This window comes from Peromyscus maniculatus, chromosome 6 (genome assembly GCF_049852395.1).
Source record: "Peromyscus maniculatus bairdii isolate BWxNUB_F1_BW_parent chromosome 6, HU_Pman_BW_mat_3.1, whole genome shotgun sequence".
Taxonomy (NCBI): Eukaryota; Metazoa; Chordata; class Mammalia; order Rodentia; family Cricetidae; genus Peromyscus; species Peromyscus maniculatus.
In genome coordinates, this window is record NC_134857.1 from 59,546,711 (window position 1) to 59,560,975 (window position 14,265).

Genomic DNA, 14,265 nt, shown 5'->3' on the forward strand with positions numbered 1-14,265 from the left:
CACAAAAAAAAAAAATCAGGCTTTAATGAGTTCATAGCCACAAAGCTAGCCCTACAAAAGATAGTTAAAGAATTCTTCAGAAGAATGAGAGAAAGTCAAACACATCCTTGGGACCAGAGAGGAGAATGAAGCCCTCCGGTAATGTTTAGACGAGAGAAAAATAAGAAAACACTGAATGCCAAGCAATCGACAAATGACAGGACATAACAAACACACACACTTTTCAGACACAGACTAGCAGCATGGATTCAAAGGCAGGAGTCATCTATTTGTTGTTTCCAAGAAACTCACCTCATCATAAAAGACGGGAATGATTTTAAATGGGTAAAAACATAGAAAAATTAATTCCAAGCAAACGGAATTAGAAAACAAGCAGGAGCCGGTTTTCATCCCTGACAAAATAGACTTTAAACCACAACTAGGTAGAAGAGACAAAGGTCACTCTTACCGGTTAAGGGAGCAATCCATTAGAGGATATTATAATTTTAAGCACAAACTCATAGAACCTTGTGTCCTAATTTCACAAAACAAATACTACTTGCAGAAAAAAAGTTACAGATTAACCCTAGTGAAATAAAAGAGGCAAATTTTTAATACAACAGTGTCATCAATTGAGAAATCATCCAGACATAAAATAAACGAACATCTGAGTTAAGTGACATCATGGGTCAAATGGACCTAACAGGCATAGGACAGTCCACGCAACACTACAGAATACATATTCTTCTCACAGCAGTCCATGAACATTCTCTAAAACAGAACATATATTGCAGGATCAAGTGAGTATTAGCAAATAGGAAAAGTGAAATAACTCCATGTGTTCTATCTGATCTCAATGGAATAAAACTACAGATCAGAAGTGCAAGAAACTCCAGAATATTCACAATGTCACGGAAACTAAACAACGCACTATTGAACGACACATGGGTAACTGAAGACACCAAGAAGTGGAACAAGAATGTCTGAGAATGAACAAAAGGAAAACAACCCAAGCAAAAGCAGTTCCGAGAGGGAGTTTATACCTCTAAGTGTCTGCATTAAGAAAAAAGACCCAAATAAATAATTAAACGGCACACTACAGAGCCTTGGACAAATGGTAACAGGCCAAACACAAAACCAGTAGACAGAAAGAAATACTTAAGATCTGGGAAGAAATTAACAAAATAGAAACAAGCAAAAAACCAAACTCAAAATCAACACCACAGATTTGGTTCTTTGAAAAGATAAGACAAATCCTTAGCCACAGAAGACCTAATTAATAATATTAGAGGTCAAAGAGCTATTAGGATAGATACTAAGGAAATTTAGAAAAAAACAAAACAAAACTATAGCCTGAAAACTGAGTTTCTACTAAAATTGGAAAAAATCTAAGAAGAAATTAATTCTTAGATGTATAAGATAGATGAAAATTAGGTCAAGATGAGATGAGTAATTTAAACAGATCTATAATGAACAACAGAATTGATGTAAGAGTAAACAAAACAAAAACCCATCCAATAAAGAAAAGGGCCCAGGCCCAGATGGAATCATTGCTGAATTCTACCAGATTTCAAGGAAGAATTAACACCTATGCTGCTCAAACCAGTTCAGAGACCATGAAAGGAAGGGAGGGCTCTATCCAACTTTTACCCAGATACCAAACCCACACAGAGAGACAAAAAAATTCTCAGGAGAACACTTAGAAACCAAATTTAAGAACATAGTAAAAAAGATCCTTCACCATGATCAGATCAGTATTACTCTAAAGATCCATGGATAGTCTGATATACACATATCACTAAGTGTTACAGATGACATAAAAGGACTCAAGGACCCCAATGGTCATCTTGATAGATGGAGAAGCCTCTGGACAAGAGCCTTCATGTTAAAAGACTTACTTTAGGCTTCTTTTTTTTTTTTTTGTTGGGGGGGGGTTGTCTTACTGGCCTTTTGCTTGTATATTATGATTTTTGTTTTTAGGGGGTTTGGATCTCTGTGTGTATAACTTGTATCCCCTCTTCCCCCGGCTTCATATTCTGCTTTGTTTGCCTTTTGTTTTCTAAAGAGAAAGAAAGATAAGGCATGGAATCAGGAGCATAGGGAGGTTGGGAGGATCTGGGAGAAGTTGGGGAAGGAGAAATTGTGATAAGAATGTATTGTATGAAAAATTTATTTTCAATAAAACTAAATAATTTTTTTAAAGCTCAGGATGGAAATAACAAATCTCAACATAATATAAATTATATATGACAAACCAAAAGTTGCTATTATAGTCAATGTTAGAAGGCCAAACATCTCCACTAAAATCACAAACAAGACAATGGTGCCTACTTTCTCTGATCTTTTAATATATAGTACTGGAAGTCTTAGCTAAAGCAATAAGACAAGAAAAGCAAATCAAAGGGATACAAACAGCAGAGGAAAAAGTATCTATCTGCAATGATACAACTTTGCATGTTAAAGGCCCTAAAGATTTCATTAGAAAACCACTGAAACTAACGAACACTCTCAGTAAAAGGGTAGGGATACAAAGTTCATATACAGACATGATCAGGCCTTCCTATATTAATGACAAGCTAACTGAAAAAGAAACCAAAATAATCTCATTCACAGGGTAAAAAAACAACAAAACAAACAAGAAAACCCAAAATACCAACAAATAACCCCAACACACACACACACACACACACACACACACACACACACACACACACACACACAAACACACACACACACACACACACACAGAGGGGGGGGAGAGGGAGAGGGAGAGGGAGAGGGAGAGAGAGAGGGAGAGGGAGAGGGAGAGGGAGAGGGAGAGGGAGAGGGAGAGGGAGAGGGAGAGGGAGAGGGAGAGGGAGAGAGAAACGGGACAGATTTTAAACCTAACCAAGGATATAAAAGATCTCTCTAACGAAAGCTTTACACCACCAAAGAAATAAAATGAAGACTCTGAAGATGGAAAGACCTCTGCTCTTGGACTGGAAGAATGAGCACTGTGACAAGGGCCATCCTACCAAAGGTAATATATCTATAGATTCAATGCAGCTCCAACCGAAAGTCCAGTGACATTCATTACAGACATAGAAAACAGTCTTAAAATTAATACGGAAGCACAAGGAGTCAGGAAGCCAAAGCAATCCTGAGTAATGCTGGAGGTATGCCTGGCCTCGAGTTGTTTTTTACTAAGAATCAAATCCATACCGTCACGCGTCTCATACCTGGCAGTCATCCACCTTCGTCCTCATCACTCCCTTCATGTATTCTTTGTCCATGGTCGGTGACACCCCAAAACTGTTTCCCATGCACAGTATCTCTGCTTTCCCATCCGGATATGTCACCTCCACGGAACCGTTGAGAATCACTGACCAGGAATCCAGCTGAGCAAGAAAATTAGACAAAGCACAAGATAACACTGCTATCAGCTGGCTTAAATGCTAGCACGGTCCCAAACTAGCCTCCCAGGTCTTCTATCTTTGAGATGGAACAAATTACCTGAAAAATCTTAACTGTATACCAAACAAGTAACAAGACATAGTAAAACATCTACATACTTTTTAGGCCCAGCACGGAGTAAAATTATTTAAAAATTTAAATATTCTCTAAAATGACACCAGAAAAAATTTTTCCTCCATCAAAGGAAATGTAAAGAAGATAAAATGTTCATTATAGCCTCAATAAAACATCATTTTGTTCTGATGAAAGGCAGTGTATTTATGATGTATGGTGCAAACACTAAAAAGTGAATACATCACAAAATCTCGGGGATGGCAGTCGACCTGAGTGATGAAGCACCCGCCTAGCATGTGAAGGGCCCTCAGTTTGGTCCCCAGCATCAAAATAAACCCGAACTCTCTAGTAACACTTCATGGAATGGTGATACAATGAAACACAGAAGAATGGATTTTGAATGCTATGACTTAATGAGTGGCCATCAGTTTCCGTCTATTCAAACTCATTACTGCTGAGGTTTTAGAAGGAAAAATAAGAACAAGGTTTTGTCTGGTGCCATGGATCATTTAGCTTTCTATGGGGTCAAAACACCTGCTCACCTCCTCTCCATCGTTTAACACAATGGTTCCAGCTCTTTCCACCACTGCGAAGACCATCACGGCACAGAGCTCCCGCCTCACTGACATCGTCATGTTGGCGAAGGCAGGCAGCTGGTGCATAAATTCCAGGAGTTGTTCTGAAAAGCAAAACCATCATTGGTATTAAAAACAAGTCTTCAGAGAACAATACCCCAGAGCACACACTGGAGGTCTTCTTCTGCCCTGGCTAGGTAATGCCATGCTATGACTAGACTCTACATCAAGCCCTCTGCAGAACCTTTCCATACACAGTTGGCTCTGGTCATCAGTAGAGTAAAGAAGGCAGGTAGTATCCAGGGATTCTGTCCGATATGACACTCTTCTGAGAAATTTCAAAGTATATCTTACAGAAATAATAGGTTTTGTCTTCAGGAGTGGTCAGGCATATCTGTGCCAGGTCATAAAAAAATTTTTTAAGCTTGTGAGTACCAATAAAATAATTCTGCACTAGATAATCCATATCCAATCAGATGAAAGGCAAGAGTTACTACAATCATAAATGCAGTGGCCCTCTGCTTTGAAACACAGAGAGGAACAAAGAAGTCATGATCTTCTGCTGGCACAACACTGAATATCCTGCTCTTTCTAGAATGTTCTATAGCTATCACCCTTCATCCTACTGACCACACATTTTACCCCATTCTATCTCTGGAAGCTGACACATTTTCTTACAAAGTTCAATGGGTATAGGAAAAATATGAGAATAAATTCTCTTTCAGAAACATTGAGTTTAATATGTGCTTGGACAATAATGGAAACTAAGTATTACTTTATATATGACTAGAAACGAAACACTGTAAAATATCTTTTACTAATACATGTTATTTTTAATGCGTTATGTCTTTTTTTATTAAGGCCTTGCACACACTGAGCAAGTACTCTAGTACTAAGTGACATCACCAGCCCTACTAGAACGATTTTAGACTGTCTTCTATGCTCATTGGCCTCTTGATAAGATTCCTATTCAACTAATGTTTCATGAAATCAACTTGTGAACAGAGACTAGACTAGCATTAAAAAATACAACCGGATGGTAAACGCCTGTGTCATATGCAAGAATAAAGATGGGAGAAAGAGAAAAGGCCTCGTAGTAAATGTGCACCACTTCCCAGATTCAGCTGAAATACCAAAATGAGGGGCGGAGAGACAGGCAGGCATTCAGAGTGTGCGCTACTCTTGCAAAGGACCTGAGCTCAGTTCCCAGGACCCACATCACAAAAGCCGTAGCCACTCAATAACTGAGTACCTACAAAGCCACGGTTTGCAGAACAAAACCAACCATGATAAATTCGGTTTTCTTCAAAGTACTGAGTCAAGGGCACACATCCAGTGATCTTTGGGAAACCTGGAGGGAAATTGTTTTCTTTTTGCAGTTGTTAAACAATATTATCAATTTCATCTACTTTAACTTCAATGTTCACGTGTGCATCCACATCAACTGTCACTTCTCTGCTGAGTGATGCTATCCAGTAAAGGTTAGCCATTGCAGAGATGCACACATTAGACAGACAGACAGCCAGCTTTGTCTTTATTTGTAGAAAAATGGACAGCTCCTGCTTTCCAGGAATTCTGAGAAAGAAGGCTTTTCAGATACAAAACAATCCTACATTTCTAGGAACAATAGACACACTGTGCATACTTTTAAAATCTCTCTCACAACCACTCTAAAATTAACACATTAAAAAGAGAAGATATATCAGTTAGCTTACAAATGGTATCTTCAAATTGATGCATTATATATAAAAACTTAAATAGGTTTTAAAATGCTCGTGGAAACTAGAATAAGATGGGATGTTGAACACATAGACTGTTACTACAAACTACAACAGGTGAATTTGTTTTTAAAAGTTGGCCTAGAACAAGAAGAGAGTGGAAACTAATTCTGGTCATTGGAAAGAAATGAAATGTCTGACCCAGGGAAGCCAAAGCATGTGAGCACCATTCCCCTGGGCCCAAGTTTCTGCCTCCTTGTATGGAGGTTACTTCTGAACAGAAACACTCCCTCCAGGAGGGAGTCAGGGCATCTGAGACCCAGCAGGTAAACAAACTTCACCTGTCTAGGAAATCTAAACTCAGCTTCCCTAGGATCCCTCTCCGGGGTTAAGGATGCTGTGAACCGCTGCTGGGGGAGGAGACCCGCATCCCAACGGAGGGAGGAGAGTGGGCTGCCCAGCTTCCTGCAGCTCAGGCAGCAAGTTATGCAGAGAGCTCCAGGGCTGCAGCTTTCATTAGTTGTCTCCCACATGAGGGGGGGCTTTTCACCCATGTTAGGATATGGCTGAGCATCCATGCGCCTGGAAGTAACCCCTCACCAATATTTCTGTAACTAAGCCCAGTGGAAACTCACAGGTTCATCAAGTTAGATTTTGGTGCAACCTCGGGTTCCCTATCTGGGGTGGGTAGACATAGGTCATATCCCCAGGAAAAGTCGGTCACACAATGGCTCTGTCAGCCCAGCCACTGCTCTGTTCTCCTCACAGAACTCATGCAATCTGCCATCTCTCCACGGCCCCACTGGACACTGCAGCTTCTTCCCTGGGCTGCTGCAGGCCAAGGTCGCATCTCCCTTCTTTACCCTGAGCCGCCAAGAACTAGAAGGTGCCCTGCCACATGAGCTGAATGAATGAATGATTACCAGCACATGCTTTTCATCTCTAAATGGTTTGCAGTTCCTGTCAATGACTTTAATTAGACACATGCTATCTGAGGGGCTGGTTTTCCACTTTCCACTGTATGTATACAGTTTGAACTGCCACGTTTTTTTTTCTACAAGTATGTTTGTTTGCCTAATTGAAAGACAGGCAACAAGTGCCTCACCCCTCCCCATATGCAATCTCACTGACTTGAGTTCATCGAATTCTTCTTCAAATATGTACTGGCTTAATAAACAAATTGCCCAGGATTGTCAGGGGTAGTTTCAGATTCTAGAATTCTGGAAGGAAATGACTTTAGTCATCACCTAGCATTTTAAGCAAAAAGAGCCAGAGTTGGATGTGCATTTAAATGAAAAACTATTATTAAGCAAACAAGTCCTGTTCCTATGGAAAGGGAGAGATAAAGCCCCCTAATGTTTTTTTTAACTTCAAGGTGTACTTAAAGCCTCAATTAGTACATATCTTAGTAGGGTTTTTCTTACTATGACAAGACACCATGGCCAGAAACCACTTGGGGAAGAAAGGGCTTATTTCTTACAACTTTCAGGTCACATGTCATCACTGGGGAAAGTTGGGGCAGGAACCCAAGGCAGGGCAGATACCTGGAGGCAGGAACTAAAGCAGAAGCCATGGAGAAACAGTGCTTACTGGCTTGTTCTCAGTATGCTTATCTTCCACGTTCCTCCAAAACAGTTTACTGAACTCTGAGAACTCAATGGCTTTTCCACTCTAAAGTTCAAATGCCACCACAATTCTCCCAAGACCACATGGTCAGATCTGTCACAGGAACATCCCATCTGGTACAAATCTGTCTCTGGTTTTCTATTACAGTGATAAAACAACATGGCTATAACAAAGGAATGGGTGTATTTCATCTTACACTCTCAGGTAGCAGTCTGTCACTGAGGAAATCAGGGCAGGAACCCAAGCAGGGCAGGAACCTGGAGGAGGAGCTGAAGAGAGGCCATGGAGGGTGCTGCTTTCTTACACAACTCAGGAACATCTGCCCAGAGTTGGCATCACTCATAATACCTCTTTAAACTCTGGTCACTCAATGACTTTTCTACTCCAATGATCAAAACTCTTTCCACAACCCACCCCAAAACATGGTCAGGTCTGTCAGAGAAATATCCCAATCCTGGTATCAATTTCTGTCTCAGTTAGGGGGTTGTTATTTCATCTTACAACTCTTAGGTCATGGTCCATCACTCAAGGAAGTCAGGACAAGCACCTGGAGGCAGGAACCGAGGAGAAGCCATGGAGGAATGCTGCTAATTGGCTTGCTCCCCAAGGCTTACTCAGCCATCTTTCTTATACAACCCAGGACCACCAGCCCAGGTGTGGCACTGTCTGCTGTGGGCTGGGCCCTCCCACGTCAATCATCAATGAATACAATGCCCCACAGACTTGTCTACAGGCCAGTCTTACGGATGAATTTTCCTAGTCACGATTTCTCTTCCCACATATGTCCAGACTGTGTCAAGTGAACAAAAAAACCAAGCAGCACATTATCTAAGGCTCCTACACTTGGGAGGCTGAGGTAGCAGGACAGCGAGTTTGATGTCAGCTCAGGCCATGCAAGAAAACCTGGCCCAAAACAAAACAAGCAAGTAAACAATTCCCATTTAATAATAATAGAAAAAAGAAAATCTTAACTCCACAACCCATAGGCTACTTATTTTGCTATTTTCTTCTACCTAGTTGCATTTTCATAACATAAGCCAATCATTTACAGGACTGCTTTGTCAGCTAGCACTTAACTAATGTTTAATCCTGGAATAATGCTCGCAAAAAAAAAATTACTGAAAGAAATATCACGTTGAGACGACTTTTAACTTACTTAAGAAGGGTCATAAATTAAGATAAGATAAACATTATATAGATGGGTTTTATTAGAAGTTCCATTCACATTACTATTTGCAGATACTGGCTGAGTAAAACTCTCTTCAGCAAACTTTTTTTTTTAAAAAATACCAAGGAAGAGCTTTTCTGACCACTATTTATACTAAGGGAATTCAGAGATGCCGGACTTGGAAAAGACTTTCAGATGTGGACTGTATTGTAGCAGCATTTACCTCTCAATATTTCTACCGGCTTAAAGGGTCCAGTCCTCAAGCACTCACCGATATCATCATCGGTCCTGTCTATCGGGTCCTTCTCCAGGCAGTCCCTCACGATGTCCCTGCTCATCAGAGGGTCTGAGGCCCTCTCGATGTCTTCCTCATCGTCGTCATCCTCAGAATCAACTGCCGTCTCCGGCAGTCCACTCAGGTCCATGTCACCAGCCTCACTCTCCGTGGCCTTAAATCAGATGCAAAAACAGGTTTTAGAAACTATTTTAAGTGAATCAGTCACAGAGCACCCAAGAAGAAGAACAATTACAGCTCATAATAATGTGTGGTATTTGTTTTTCTAAAGTTAGTTGAGAGTCAGCATCCAACAAGTAGCTGGGCATAACAAAGAGAAACCCTGAAAGATAAGCTGCTGTATTTTCTCTTAAAACTATACACAAAATATTTTTTGACTCCCAAATTAGAACTTATTATAGGAAACGCAGAGAACAACATGAAGTTAGAAAATAGTATTTGTTTTCACAAGGAATGACATGCTGAGTTTAACAATTGGCTATCCTGAGTGATCCTACTTCCAGGAGGACTGCCTGGAGGATGACTGAACTATTTTCCCCGTGTTGGTCTTGGGAGAAAGATCCATAAACTGAAGGTAGCTTGATAATCACATACACCAAACGTTACAACGATCTGGATTATTCCAACGGTCACTTGAACTTGAAACCACTAAACAGGGCAGAAGGCTAAACATCTACATCTAAAAGCATAGACTCTTCTATTCCATTAACACATAGCTAAATTGTCAACGTGACTGCAAGTTAGGACTAGTAACTGAATATTTTCTTAGTTACCAGAATCACTCATTTCAAGATGGTTTTTAGCCTAATCTGAAGACTAGAAACTGCCCCATCCTTCAGGTCAATCTAGTCTTTAATGATTTATTGTCCCAGTATATGCATCACATTGGTCTTACTTAACAGTGGAGCCATGGAATTCACTAACTGTTTCTGCATGCTGAGAATGAATTTAAATATATAATTAACTACATCAACCTTGAACATCATAAATGCCTTTTTCCACCTGAAAAAGTGAACTCAGAAAGACAATTTATAAAATTAACTTCATAAGACAATGTTATTATAAAGTTTACCAACTTAAAATCATAGCTCACATGATTTTCAATGGTAATAAAGATATTTCAGAATTGGCCAATGGAAAAAAATTAAATATTAAGTATAATTAATATACTTATCTTAATTTAATCTCAGCACTGGTGAGGCAGAGGCAGGTGGATCTCTGAGTTCAAGGCTAGCCTGGTCTCCAGATAAGAGTTCCAGGATGGCCAGGGCTATCCAGAGAAACCCTGTCTCAAAAAAAACAGACAGACAGACACATACATACATACATACATACATACATACATACATACATACATACATACAAACTAAAATAAAAAAAATGAATAACAGACTACCATTGAATATTTTAAAATGCCAGGCAATGCTCTAAGCTCTATATACATGTTATCTCATTTCATCCTTACAACAAGCACAGAGAGAGTCTTTATATCTCACTGTTTTCTAAACCTTCAGATAAAGGTCTTTTCCCCAACATCAAGGTCATGCTGCTGCTGAACCATGAAGTGAGCTGAGAACCTAAGAATTCTAACTCCAGAGTCTTAATTATTTTCTTATCATTTAACTCAATATCTAAAGAATGAATTGCAGAGTTTTTATTTGTGCAGTTCTGGGTATTGAACTCAGGACCTTGGTACATGCAGCCAAGTGCTTTGCCACTGGGCTCCAACTTCTCCTTTCTAAGGTCTCGGTTCAGACCAGGGAACATGAGATCTTATCTTGCATCTTGAAGCAATCCACAAGCATCTATTACAATTTCTCTAGAGTAAACAGTTTTACTCTCATTTTCAGTTTGGGGTACAGATTCCAAACTAATGTACATTATAAGAAAAAAAATCTAACAGGCAAATAACCGAAAACATAAACTCTAACATCTGCAAAGCTCCCTAAACAAGGGTCTTAACACCTCCAACCACTGTGAGTAAAACTGCTCCAGGGAGAAGAATCTACCCGTCACCCCCAGAGGGGAATTCGTCCTGTGACACTCAAAACTACAATGCAAAGCTGGAATTCACCAAGTCTCCGGTGGATCCCATGGGGAAACAGAAGAGCTGGGGATGCTGCTGCATGCCATGGGCGTGGCCACAGAAGACAAGCCAACCAGCCTAACCACCGCCCCAACTTCAGAAACCTAGACTCTAGTAATCTGTGATTATGTTTTCTCCCCAGTTCCCTCTTCCCACTGAAGATTACTAAAGACCCATCACCTTGTTAATCCAGAGACACACCAGGCCTCTCTAAACAGCATCTTTAGTACCAGCACTCTGTGAAGGGACACTATGAGGGAAGGGATGGAGACAAACGAAAAGCTTTTCTTTTAAATAATAATTTATGTGACTGAAGGTTATGTGTTAATTTAAAAGCAGGTAACACGTGGAAAATATTAAATATATTTTATACTGAAGAAATTGTTATCATTTCAATGAAATATATTTACACTTTCTGTTGTTGTTGTTTGGGTCCACGCTCCCTGCAGGTACTGGGATGTGCCCAGCAAGCTGACTGAGTGTCTGCTGCTGAGCGACATGCTCAATCCTTCCTCATCTTTCTTTTCAAAGTCTGGTCATTTCTTTATTATTCACACTTTTGGCTGGACTCAGACTTAAAAACTCTCAACGAGGACAGCCTGTATCTCTTAGCAATCTGTTCCTGAAGTTTTTCTCTGGCTTCCTTCGCTCTCTTTCAGCAAATTCCGCAGCCTCCTTATTTTTCTGAGTGCATTGTTTCTTCAGATCAATATGTCACCATTTGTGTTGCAGAACATGTGGAGTATCAAGATGCTGAATCTTGCGTGTTCTGGTCCTGGGCCTCTTACCTTCTTTGTTTAAGGGATTTCTGACAACATAGTAGAGGACACCATCTTCTTTATAGAGACTGAAAAGCTTTTGGATTCTGCTGGCTCTTTTGGAACTCACTGCCAAGGCACAGTAGTATCTGCCAGCCCAGGAATCAATCAATCAATCAATCAATCAATCAATCAATCAATCAATCTCTCTCTCAATCTCTCTCTCTCTCTCTCTCTCTCTCTCTCTCTCTCTCTCTCTCTCTCTCTCTCTCTCTCTCTCTCACACACACACACACACACACACACACACACACACTAACCAAGTTGAGAACTCTCAGATAGGAATCCACAATGATCTTGAACAGACTTCCTCTCTCCAGTTCTCTACAAAAAGAATGCCCCTTACTCTCAAAAGCAGGTACACTCAGCCATGGGTAGAAGACAGCTCGCTTCATGGGGAAACCCTGTTTGCTGTTTCCACCACTAATTCGGACCACATAATGCTTCTACTCTTCACTCAGAGCATCAGCATTTCCTTCTGGGACCTTCTGTGGCCATTTGCACCTCATAGAAAGTATCAAGTTTGCATACACTTCCATGAGTTTCTGACAGGGGAGGAGAAATTGAGCTTCATCTTGACAAAGCTGACCTCAAAAAAGGGGTTTCTTCAGTCATCTATCGAAGATGGATACACCTCCCTCCCCCCAAACCCTGAATGGATCTCTCTCTCCAGCATGAAAACCCTGAATGGATCTCTCTCTCTCCAATATGAAGCCTCTAGCTCACCATGTTCACTATTTCTATGTGTGATCCATTCTTAAAGTAATGACATTAAATAATTCAGAAACTTACAGGGTTGTTTTTTTTTTTTTTTTTGTTTTGTTTTGTTTTGTTTTTCGGTTTTTCGAGACAGGGTTTCTCTGTGTAGCTTTGCACCTGTCCTGGAACTCACTTGGTAGACCAGGCTGGCCTCGAACTCACAGAGATCCGCCTGCCTCTGCCTCCCGAGTGCTGGGATTAAAGGCGTGCGCCACCACCGCCCGGCTACAGGGTTGTTTTTATTTAGAATAAACTATCTGTTTATTCTAAAAACAATTTTAAAATAGTATAGAACTCCTAATAATACATTTATGAAGAATGGCTAAGCAACCTTTCAGAAATCCACTCTTTTCAGAATTCTTAGAAAAACGGGCTATAATTAGGATGACGAGGAAGTTTCCTGAGTGCAAACTGGCTTCCCCATTGCTTAATGCACAGCCTCTGCCCAGGGCTCGACCTCCGCCAGCACCAGTCACTACGTCTCTAGGAGCACTGGTTTCAGACTCTGCCACCTGGAGCTCTGCCTTCTTGCCACTCACAGGATGATCAACAGGCTGGTCCCCCAGGACATGTATTTTCACCCTGTCCTTACAGGACTCCACCTCTCCCAGATTAGCACACAACTTACACGTGCACAATTACACAAGGAAAAAAGAAAACAAGAACTAAGTCTAAATTCTGTTAAATGTTAATTCCTTTATATGCTTCTAAAGTCTTTTTCTTACAAAATTATTATTATTCAATTCTGGCAGGACAGTTAAGACAATGGATATAAAATTATTAAGGTTCCTCTCCCCTATTTTAGGTACAAATTCTTGCTATGTATCATTAGCTGGTCTCAAACTTGGGGTCCTCCTGCTTCAGCCTCTAGAATGCTGGAATTTACAGTCCTGTGCTCCCACACTCAGCAATAAAAACAGTAATTCCACATGAACAAGTACCATGGATCTAGCATTAAATTTTACATTTGAAATAAATAATAATCTTCAAAACAGTTCAAGTCAGTGTTATATGTAGAAATGTATATATATGTATATTTATATCTATGTATATAAATTATAATATATATTTAATGCAAATGATATTTATTTATAATATATAATATACTTATAAGTATAATACAGTAAACAAAATTTTATATTAATACACAGTATAATATACATATAATGCAAATATATATGTATTTAAATAGAATACAGGCTATTTTCTGATTTCTTCCAAACTACACTACCCCTAAGAGGCAGGCTTTTAAACTATTACTCTAAACTATTAAATTCATATTTAAAAGGTTGTCTTATTATATCTGTTCAAAAATAAAGAAGAAAGCTTACATCCTTCTAAGTAATTAGCCTAATGTAGATTTACCTGCTCATTAATATTTAAACAGTGATTTTCAAAAATAATATCAGATTGGTGAGTATAGAGTATGGCTTATTTAAAACAAAATGAATCAAATGTTCTGTTATTGTGAACAGATTTACAACAAATTTACTTGGCATTTTTTAAATGAAATCAAGAAAAAAGAACAAATGAGAAATTTAAAACACTATTTTGTGTGTGTGTGTGCGCGTGCACGCATGCATGCATGTATGCTTATATGTCTATGTGAATACATGAATACATGTGAGGTTCTATGTATACACGTGGAAGCCAGAAGAGGTCATTGGGTCACTTGAAGCTGGAACCACAGGTGTTTATTGGATACCCAGCTTGCCGCCTAGGTAGAGGGGT

General features: G+C 39.8%; 1 protein-coding gene across 11 annotated transcripts in view; it reads right to left on the bottom strand.

Annotated features, from left to right (window-relative positions):
* Rapgef2 (Rap guanine nucleotide exchange factor 2) overlaps positions 1–14,265 on the bottom strand; it is a 240,177-nt gene that overhangs the window by 39,125 nt on the left and 186,787 nt on the right. For all 11 annotated transcript variants that reach the window (XM_006981088.4, XM_015999584.3, XM_015999583.3 and 8 more), the window contains 3 exons: positions 8,848–9,025; positions 4,032–4,168; positions 3,201–3,359 (listed from right to left, as the gene is read on the bottom strand). In XM_006981088.4, coding sequence (XP_006981150.1) covers positions 3,201–3,359; positions 4,032–4,168; positions 8,848–9,025 — 474 coding nt within the window. The remainder of the gene's footprint in view (positions 1–3,200; positions 3,360–4,031; positions 4,169–8,847; positions 9,026–14,265) is intronic.